Source organism: Mandrillus leucophaeus, unplaced genomic scaffold (genome assembly GCF_000951045.1).
Source record: "Mandrillus leucophaeus isolate KB7577 unplaced genomic scaffold, Mleu.le_1.0 Scaffold988, whole genome shotgun sequence".
Lineage (NCBI taxonomy): Eukaryota > Metazoa > Chordata > Mammalia > Primates > Cercopithecidae > Mandrillus > Mandrillus leucophaeus.
The window spans coordinates 114,243-124,625 of NW_012110785.1; the positions used below are offsets into that span (position 1 = coordinate 114,243).

The window sequence follows — 10,383 nt, forward strand, 5'->3', positions numbered from 1 at the left end:
TCCTCGGGTCTCAGGCACTTCTCCTGCTGGTAATATGCATGTGGCAGGAACTGAAACCGCAGCTGGTACACCCGGAATTTGTTCTGTTTTTCTTCCATACAGAAGGACTCCTGGACGTCAATTTTCTGCAACACCTGGAACCAGATGGACAGAGAGAACTTGACTTGTTCAGGTCCTCGGTGACTGTGCAACGTGAGTGGGTTACGAGACCCAAGGGTTTACAGAGATAGCAGCTGAGAACACAGGCCAAACCCCAAAGAAACCCTGGCAAGCTATACTGGTGTGGGTCTGCTGGGGGCCCACAGCCTGCAGTCACCTCCAGAGAGTGGCCTGAACCTCCTAGGAGTGGCCTCAGCAGAGCTGGTAGGCAAACTCAGGAAATGGTTTATTCTTCAGGCACAGGAGGATGCTGTGGAACTAATGACTCTCTTAAAAGCTTCCTGATCCGTCTCTGCTCAGCACCTGGCAGAGACAGCTTATCTCTCATTGGTGGGAATCTGAGCCTAGGGTCAGTGCAGTAAGCAAAGCCTGTTCTTCACACATGGGGAGGATATAGGAACGTGCCTTCACCCCATCTATAGCCCGGGAAGGAGACGTTACCTCCCCTAAGCACACCCTGGTGAGTTGCTTCTTCAGGCTTTTCACTCTCTTCAGGGCTTTCTTGGTGTTGAGCACGGGCACGCTCATCATGGGCGTCTTGATGTTGGCGCTGGCCACCATGAGAATCTCCCGCAACCTGTCACAGAATAAGGACACATCCAATAATGAGCGGCAACCAGACCCTCTGTTTGGGTGCAGCTTCTCCTAATGATGTCAGAGTTCTTCTGGGATCTGAGAGAGGTCTGGGGATCTCACAGGGATAATATGCTGGATCAGAGAATCCCAGCTCTGGCCCTGTGTGCAACAGTAAGGGCTGTCTCTTATACACATCTAGATGTGTATAAGAGACAGGGATCTCACAGGGATAATATGCTGGATCAGAGAATCCCAGCTCTGGCCCTGTGTGCAACAGTAAGGGACTCCCCTGTCCCTCCCTGTTTCCTCCCTGGAGTGCCCACTCCTTGAGCTCAGGGCTTTGTCTGATTCTTGTTTCCTGTCACCTGTGCCTTGCAAACAGCAGGTGCCTGCTGATGCTTACTGAATGAACAAACGATGCAGGAAGGCAACTAACACCCACAGTGCTCCTGCTGAGCTCAGCCAGCCCTCACTGCCCGGATGTACGGTGAGTCCCAGCCTCTGGCGTTCCACAGAAGGACCCCCTGAGGTTTGGAAAGTGAGGTACCTGTCCAGAGTCCATCTGCTAGACAAAGGCAGGGCCAGGGACTGAATGCAGATGGGTCTGACCCCACACACGTTCCCCTTGCCCAGCGCATATATTCACCTGAAGGGCCAGGGCCCACGGCCACGTTCTATGTGAATGGTTCCCCTGGAGTTGGGCAACCAGGCACCCTGTGTGGGGCTTGTTAACAATGTACGTTCCTGAGTCCCTCCCCCAGCAGTGTGCAGTCTCACAGGCATCCTCAGGAACTTGGAGGCAGGAGTTGGCAGAGGGATAAATGGAGATCCTACCAGGCCTGGGCACCAAAGAAACCAGCCGGGCTCTGGAAATTCTAACCCTGATCCCCACTTTAATGAGACCCTGTCCCTCTCTCTCTCTCTCTCTCTCTCTCTTACACACACACACACACACACTCCCTCCCTCCCTCTCATTAAATGACTCCTTCTCCAGGAGAGGCTAGGACAGACCCCACCCCGTGCTCCCTTGTGCTCCACACCTTGGAATGCCCAGGGTGACGTTCATCTCTCCTCTGCCTGCAAAGTGGAAGGTGTTGAGGGTCATCTGGGTGGAGGGCTCTCCGATGCTCTGGGCAGCTAGCAGGCCCACAGCCTCACCCGGCTCACACAGTGAGCGCTGCCACTTCAGCTGCAGCAAGGTCCTCAACCTAGAGAAGGCAGTGGGGGGTTGGGGGGGGTGGCAGGGTCAGAAGCAGACACCACAGACTGTCATTGCTGCCCGAAACCCAGAAACCTGAAACCTCTACCTCTTTCTGGACTCATTTTTCCTAGGCAAAAGATCCCTCTAATCTTCAAATTCCCACCAGTGACCCTGAGATGTCCTGAAATTACACAGCACAGATCCCAGCTGGGCGGCTGAAGCTCTAGATATTCATGCTTGGACTCTTCATGTTTGCCTCCAGAATGTCACATGTCCACTCTGGGCCTGTTACCACAAGCCCCCTAAGCAGGAGAATTTCTGGGTTCATTATTCACTTTTTCCTTTATTCATTCTTTTTTCTCAGTCATGACCATTTGGAGACAGCTTAAATCTCCTGCTAGGCCATTATGGGGATGGGGGTGATGAGAGTGTTTATATTTTTAGTTAGTGCCAATGGCTGCAGCCCACATCAGAAGTATTCATGCTGCACAATTCTGTAATTTACTAACCATTTTTCCTATGAAGCCTGACCCTGTAAGAACAGCCACAAGGAGCACTGAGCTACACTGTGTGTGTGTGTGTGTGTGTGTGTGTGTGTGTGTGTGTCTGTACTAGTCCAAGCTGAGGCCTTCAAATGGGAACCCAAAGTTCAAAGGATCACTGGAGTAATCAGATCCAAGACCTCATGAAAAGTTAAGACCTCGTGTCCCTGGGCATGAATGACCTGTCCTGGGTCACACAGTTGGCAGCAGCTGAACAGTGGATTCCCTGACTCTCAGTCAGCCCCACCTACCACACCAAACCCAAGAGAGCAGACATTCCTGCAAGCCTCTGTCCCAGCAGACCACTATCCCTATCTTGGCCCGGAGTGGGGTGTCCACTCCTGCCTCCCTGCACTTGTTCACTCCTGGGCCCTCGGGGCTTGCGTGGTGCCCCTGGCTGTCTTACCGCCCTCCCTCTACCTGGAGTCTCAAACCCAGGAGGCAGCCCTCTTCTCCCGGAGTGGGTGGGGCAGGGGCTAGGAGGTAGATTCTCCTGCACATGTTGTGCAACAAATCACTGTCATTACCTGTCAAGAGAAAGCTCTGATTTCTCATAACTCTTCTCTGTTTGAGCTGCCCACTCTTGACTATAGTCATCAACCTTTGTTTCAAACGTTTCGGACACTGATGCAAAGTAGATGTCAGGACGCCAGACAGACAGACTGGGGTCAGGACAAGTGGCCGCCTTCTTCTGGTATTTCCTTCGGCTTTCCTCATCCAACTCATACCACATCCTCAGCATCTGAATGGAAGGATGGGTCTCAGCTATGTGGGAGGGATACCCAGTAGCATAAGAGGGATCAAAAGCATTGGCTTCCAATAATAAAGAGAGACAGACAGACAGAAACCTGATTGCAATGAGAAACCATCTCCCCATTTAAAATGGGGAAAGACTTCAATCTGTCCTAGTTCACCCTGCTTGACTACAAGCCTAGCAGCTCTTCATCCTGGCCCATTCAAGCCCAGAGAGGGCGAGCATGTAATTTACTGAGCAAACTGGGATTTTTTTAGAGTAAAACAGGAGACTGTTATGATTAAGTTAGGACAAGAGGCAAAGCCACGACTGCCTCAGGCCAGCTAGGACACAGTCACTGTGCTGGATCCATGCTTATTTCTGGATCCAGGCTCTTTCACATGCTCTGTGACCCTCAAGGCAGTCCCAAAGTGACTGCTTCAAAGAGATCCCCTGCTTCCGGCTCCCAGGTGTGCTTGGCTGATGGGAGGCGCCAGCAGCAGAGGGAAAAGCAGGAGGAAGGGGATCCTGGTATTTATCCCCAACCCCCCTCTAGTGGGTCTCTACCCAGGGCTCTGTCCAGTGGCCCTAGCACATAGCTGTCCTCTCCATTTCTCATGACTGCTCCCCATTCCTTCACACCTGGGATTGTGGGGAACCCCAAAGTCACAGGCCCCAGTTAGTTCCCCCAAACCCTGCCTACACCCTTGTTAAGAATCCCTGCCTTACATTCCCATTTGAGAGCCACTCTGTTCTGACTGATGGTGAACAAGGCTGGAATTCATGATTCTACCTTCCCTTAGGAAAACAGCCCCTCATCTGTCACCCACTGACTAAGCCTGGATGTGCTGGATGTTAAGGACATCATCTCCCTGCGTCACCTCCTGAGTCCCGGGGCTGCGGCCATTCCGGTTTTCACTTTCAAGGTTCAGGGCTTTCACAGCCGCCTGAATTTTCTGGGAATAACTCAAGAAGGCGCCTCTTCTCAGCAGGGTGTTGGGGTGCTTGCTTTGCCATTTTTTGATAGCTCTGAAGTGGCGGAGAGCTTTTTTGGGATCTGCTCTGGATAAAACTTCATGGAGATGCTGCGATTTCATTATCACCTAAACAAACAAACAAACAAATCAAACACGAGATCAAAGAGATGAAGGTGTGACAGAGGGCCATGGAGCACAAACTCAGGGGACCCAGGTGGCTGGTGTGGAGCCCTCATGATGGGGCCGAGCACCCACTCTGAGAGGCTGAGCATCCATTGCTAATCAGGGCCCTCATCCTGTGCAAACCAGATTTGGGAACCAATGGTCTTGGCAGCAGAGGGAGACACAGGAAAGAAAGCAGCACACTCAGAGCCCCTCCAGGAGCATAAGGGAGTTTCTGGGAAGAAAGGAAGAGGGGAAGAGTGATGGCCAAGTTCAGGGATAGGAACCGGGATGGAAAGGACTCAGCACCAGAGTACAACCCTCAATTCTACCGTCAGCTTGATGACCTTGGACAGGTCACATCGGTTTCAGTTTCCCTGTCTGCCAAATGGGGTGACTTCCCAGTCAACAGTGATGGTCACTACAAGGGCATTAAGGTATAGAATGAAAAATCATGAGTTTGTGTCTGACGGGCCCATGTTCAAATGCTGGCTCCGCCACTCACCGACTGTTTACTTACGCTTTGATACTCAGTTGCCTCAGCTGCAACATGAACAGAGTAATACTTACTTCCCTGGGTTGCAGTGAGGAGGAAAATGGATAGTATTGATAGTGTGCTTTAGCTGAGGGCCCAGCACGTGGCAAATGGCCCCAAAGAGTAGGTATTATTCCAGAGGTGCTCATGCCCTCCAGCCACCTCAGGTGATGAAAGTTCACAGGCTTTGAAACTGTCAAGTGTTTCAGGGCATAGACTGATGTCTTATAAACTCTTCCCACTCTACTTTCCAGTGGCCACTTGGACTGGGTTGCGAAGCTCAGCGCATTCCAGTTCTCTAACCTCAGAGGGGGAGGTCCACTGCTCAGTCCCCAGGCTCTGGGGTCTAGCACACTACCTCATAGTTGCTGGCCAGGAAGGGGAACTGCTTGGGCTGCAGGAACTGTGTCTTGGGGATGTCCAGGCCATCCTCCCCATACAGGAACTGCACCACACTGCCGTCGCTGTCACGGACTGTGAGATCATACTGCACGACCAGCCCCTCCAGGTGCTTGATGATGCACCTGTAAGGACACCATCGGCTCAGTCCCCGCCGGCTCATCACCTCCCAGGGCGGCCTCTGATGAGGGTTAGGGGCGGCGGAGGGGAGGGAAAAGGGGGCTGCTGTTCTGCAGGCAAGCAAGACTTTGGAACACAGGCTGGATCCAATGCCCCAGGGTCTGGGCTGGCTCCAGTGTCCCCCAGCCAGAGGCTGCATTTCCTGATGGTTTTCTAGGAGGAGGAGGCTGCAGCCATGTGAGAGGCTTGGCTGCCACCCCTAGAACTGGGCTCCCATCTAGCCCCAGCTGCTGAGATAACTGCCTGCCCCTGCACTCTCCTGCAGTGCAGAACTCCCCAGAGACCAGTGTCCTTAGAACCACAAGGCAGGCGAACCAGGGGAGCTGTCAAGGATTCTCAAACTTGGTCAACCCAAGGATCGCCAAGGACACTAACGGGAATTAGGAACTAACCACTGATGTGAATCCCTCCGCAGGCGGCCTTTCTCCTCGGTTTTATCTCAACGTCTCCTGCTCTCTGCCCCGGTCCTAGCCCCTTTGCTCACCTCTCTGGACACTCTGCCTAGGTTTCCCCTCCTGCCACCCTAACAGGGGGCTTCCCAGGAGTCACTGTCCCCCCACCCCAAGCTGTGAGGACAGAGCTCAATGTTAGTCACTACTGTCTCGGCAGCTGAGCCTTCCAGGAAGGAAGACAAGCTTGCCACTGCCCAAGACCTTCTCCCACAGCCATAGCTTCCCCCAGGGAACGGCAGACCCTCAGAACACAGAGCCCTTTGTATAAGCCTCTGAACTCATGCTCTACCGATCCTGCGAAGGGCAAGAGTGTCTGCTGCTTTCTGCCTCAGGCCATTCATGGAAATTCTTCAAAAGTTTTTTCATCCAAGGAATCTTTTTTTCTTTTTGAGACAGAGTCTTGCTCTGTTGCCCAGGCTGGAGTGCAGTGGCCGGATCTCAGCTCACTGCAAGCTCCGCCTCCCGGGTTCACGCCATTCTCCTGCCTCAGCCTCCCGAATAGCTGGGACTACAAGCGCCCGCCACCTCGCCCGGCTAGTTTTTTGTATTTTTTAGTAGAGACGGGGTTTCACCGTGTTAGCCAGGATGGTCTCGATCTCCTGACCTCGTGATCCACCCATCTCGGCCTCCCAAAGTGCTGGGATTACAGGCTTGAGCCACCGCGCCCGGCCCATCCAAGGAATCTTAAACGAGCTGTTAATATAATGTGAAAGATGATGCGATGAAGGGTCCTGGCACCCTACCTCAAGGGGCGTGGCAGACACATTTTACCTTTGGAGATAACCTGAGCGGCTGGTTTTCACAGCAGTGTCGACCAGGCCCTCTCGTCCTGCCATGCAGTGGAAGAAGAACTCCTGCAGAGAATGGGACCCAGGTCCCAAAGGTGACAGTGAGGACAGTGTGCTTCCCGAAGGGCTCAGGCCAACACCTCCAGCAGCCCTTCCTGACCAGACAGGCCACTCCCTTCCCTGATCTCCTAGGACTTTTTGACCTCCACAGCTACAACAGCCCCCAGTGTCTTCTGCCCTACTCTGTAGGGCAGTCATAGTTCACCTACAATTAAGCCTAGAAATAAGGGAAAAAACTACAGAAAAACCAAAATACATACAGGAGGTTTGATGCCGGTGAGGAATCTGCCAGTGACAAAGCCACCAGCCCTGGGGGTGAACTCATAAGGCTCAAAGCAGGGCAGTGACTTGCCAGACGCCATCAGCGGGGGTCTCCGACCTTCCAATTCAATCTGGCCCAGCAGGCACGAGATCTGGAGGACAGGAAACCCACAGGAAACTGAAGATCCACATGTGTTTTTAACAGTGCTTTGTCCCAGCAGGGAAAGTATAATCTGACCTTGAAGAAAAGCTGCATGGAAACTGAGTTCTTGAAGGCTCACCTACATTTTTGAACAAACCAGGAAGCTTTCATTTTTTTTTTTTTTTGAGACGGAGTCTCGCTCTGTCACCCAGGCTGGAGTGCAGTGGCCGGATCTCAGCTCACTGCAAGCTCCGCCTCCCGGGTTTACGCCATTCTCCCGCCTCAGCCTCCCGAGTAGCGGGGACTACAGGCGCCTGCCACCTCGCCCGGCTAAGTTTTTGTATTTTTAGTAGAGACGGGGTTTCACTGTGTTAGCCAGAATGGTCTCGATCTCCTGACCTCGTGATCCGCCCGTCTCGGCCTCCCAAAGTGCTGGGATTACAGGCTTGAGCCACCGCGCCCGGCCAGCTTTCATTTTAAGAAAAAAAAATACCTGCGTCTTCCTTTTGTTGACTGATCTGGATTTTCACATTTGGGGTCAGTTGAAAATGGGTGCTGTCTAGAAAAGGAGCCATGTCTCAGAATCATCTCATGTTATACCTGTAAGGGACTGGAGGGTCCTGATAGGGAAAGAGAGGCCTGCAGGAAACAGCCATTTACTGCGATCCTCACATTCTAGAGCCAAAAGGGAATTCAGGGCCAGGTGTGGTGGCTCACATCTATAATCTTAGCACTTTGTAAGGTTGAGGCAGGAGAATCCCTTGAGCCCAGAAGTTTGAGACCACCCTGGGTAATACAGGGAGACTCTGTCTTATTTTCATTAAAACAAAAACAACAACAAAAATGGGAACTCAAACTATTGAGCTGTTTGCTTAGAAAGTTGCCTGTTAATACTCTGGGAGTGCTGGAGTACAGCAGTATATCTAGGTTTCGATTTAGTCAGGGGATTTCCTAATGGCTTTCGGCCTTTCTGTTGTCACACTCAACAGATAATGGGGTGGGCCTTTAGACCCTCTCAAGGTCATTAAGGTTTAAGGTTAAGAAATCTCTAGGACAATGTTTATAATTTAATATTAAGAAAAGAATGGCCAGGCGCAGTGGCTCATGCCTGTAATCCCAGCACTTTGGGAGGTCGAGGCGGGCAGATCACAAGGTCAAGAGATTGAGCCCATCCTGGCCAACATGGTGAAACCCTGTCTCTACTAAAAATACAAAAATTAGCCGGGCATGGTGGCACATGCCCACAGTCCCAGTTACTAGGGAGGCTGAGGCAGGAGAATCTCTTGAACCCGGGAGGCGGAGGTTGCAGTGAGCCGAGATGGCGCCATTGCACTCCAGCCCAGTGACAGAGCAAGACTCCATCTCAAAAAAAAGAAAGAAAGAAAATATCATGCAAAATTACATCAAAATTGTGTGAGTATACATAATGTATCTATATAACATGAATATATGCAATAGTACAGTTTGTAAATTTATAATATATAACTACATTATACATATCCTATCTGCATAGTCATAGCTACATCTGCCTTTAACATTGGCATGTTAACAGTGTTTAGCTCCTGTAGTGATTTCTACATGCTTTTCTCTTTTTCAGTATTTGCCATGTTTTATAGGGAACAAACTGAAACCACCTCCTGCTATCACCCACCCACCTTTGCTGACACCTGTAAAGTTGCCAACCCGCCTCTGCCCATACCTGCATCGTGTTCACAGTTGAACCTTTGGCTCCCGACTGCACCATCATCTGCAGGCTGTTCTCTGGGAACTGTCTGTGTAGGCCAAAAGGCATGCATGCCTGCAGATTAAATCAGCACACAGTGGTCAGTGACTTCACCCCCTTTAAAAATCCCAGAATCAGGATGTAAATCCAGGAGGCAGAAGCAATACAGCCAGAATATTTATTCAGACCTAACTGCCAAATCCCACTGGAGGTAAGGGAAAGCCTCATTTGGCATTAATTCTTCTCTGGAACCCCTAAGAGGTCAAATAGGTGCTCCCTGTCCTGCACTCGCTGGACTTCCTCTGCCAGGATCCCTGAGGTCCCATTCATTGGCCAAAGAGCAGCAAAAAGGGAGAAGGAAAAGGAGAAGCAGAGGGGCTGGCAGATCCAGTTCGTGATTCTAAAAAGAAGCTGGAGAAGAATAAAATTTAAGGTGATGCCCTTGATTAGCCCAGCAGAGCCTGGCCTGGGTCCTCTCCCAGCGTGAATACCAACGTCCACATCATGTCATATATACGAACGTGCCACCCGAGCCCCAGGTAGGAAGCTCTGCCTTGGCTCAAGGGCCAGCAGAACCAAGCATGCCTCTTCACGGGGAGCCTGGGGAGATGCTGGGAAGGGGGCTCTGAGTCTGGGGCTTTTAGCCTGTGCCTGGAATTCCACAGACTCAGCCCAACACAGGAGAGGCAGAGCCTGGGTGGGCAGAGGTGATGGGAAGATGGCAACTGGAGGGACAAGAAACCATTCTGAGATGCATCTGAAGACAACTTCCCTACTCCCAGCATGCCCAGTCAGCCCTAGAAGCTGAGCCTCCTGATTCTCAGGGAGGTGCTAGGAAAGCTCCTGTCAACAAAACCCCTCAAGGATGGAACCTGTCCCCATGAGAGGTCAGTCTTCTCGGCGGCCTAAGGGATGCTAAAAGCCAGGCAAGAGAGCACCACAGACAAACTTTGTCTTTTGATGAGCATTAGCATTGCCTCCTCCTCACCACTCCTCAGGCTGGCCCCTGAGGGCCTAGGAGGCACGGTGAGGGCCAAGCCAGCTCCTCCAAGCAGCAGGATGGACAGCCCTGGCTCTGGGGCAGAAAGGCAGAGAAAAGCAGTCTGCGGTTTCAGCTCATGCAGAGATTTCCCTCTCCTTTCTCAACTGCCCAGGAACTGGCTTGGCATTGTGTAATAGTAGCTCCTGAAGCCTCTCTGCAGCCCTGTGAGGTGGTGCCCCTCACAGCCCCACTTCCAGGTGAGGAAACCAAGGCAGGGACTGGTTATCTCACTTGCCCAAGGTCACACAGCAAGTTCAAGGCAGAGCCAGGACTGGAACCTGAGTTTTCACTGCTGGCTCTGCTGCACAAGCAGCAGGGGCGATCTGGGTCCCTCACCCTGCTTATTCACCCCTGGTGGCCCCATTCAGCCCCTTGAATGCAGTCACCCCAAAATAAAAACATTTAAAAAGAAAAACAGCACAAAGCATTCTCTCTCACCACTATTCCGAGG

At 51.9% G+C, this 10,383-nt stretch overlaps 1 protein-coding gene across 1 annotated transcript in view; it reads right to left on the bottom strand.

Annotated features, from left to right (window-relative positions):
* The window catches only part of POLR1A (polymerase (RNA) I polypeptide A, 194kDa), an 88,539-nt gene that overhangs the window by 20,515 nt on the left and 57,641 nt on the right, over positions 1 to 10,383 (bottom strand). The window contains exons 20-27 of the mRNA XM_011971117.1: positions 7,025 to 7,177; positions 6,688 to 6,770; positions 5,244 to 5,409; positions 4,093 to 4,314; positions 3,006 to 3,220; positions 1,776 to 1,943; positions 601 to 736; positions 1 to 134 (exon numbers count right to left, since the gene is read on the bottom strand). Coding sequence (XP_011826507.1) covers positions 1 to 134; positions 601 to 736; positions 1,776 to 1,943; positions 3,006 to 3,220; positions 4,093 to 4,314; positions 5,244 to 5,409; positions 6,688 to 6,770; positions 7,025 to 7,177 — 1,277 coding nt within the window. The remainder of the gene's footprint in view (positions 135 to 600; positions 737 to 1,775; positions 1,944 to 3,005; positions 3,221 to 4,092; positions 4,315 to 5,243; positions 5,410 to 6,687; positions 6,771 to 7,024; positions 7,178 to 10,383) is intronic.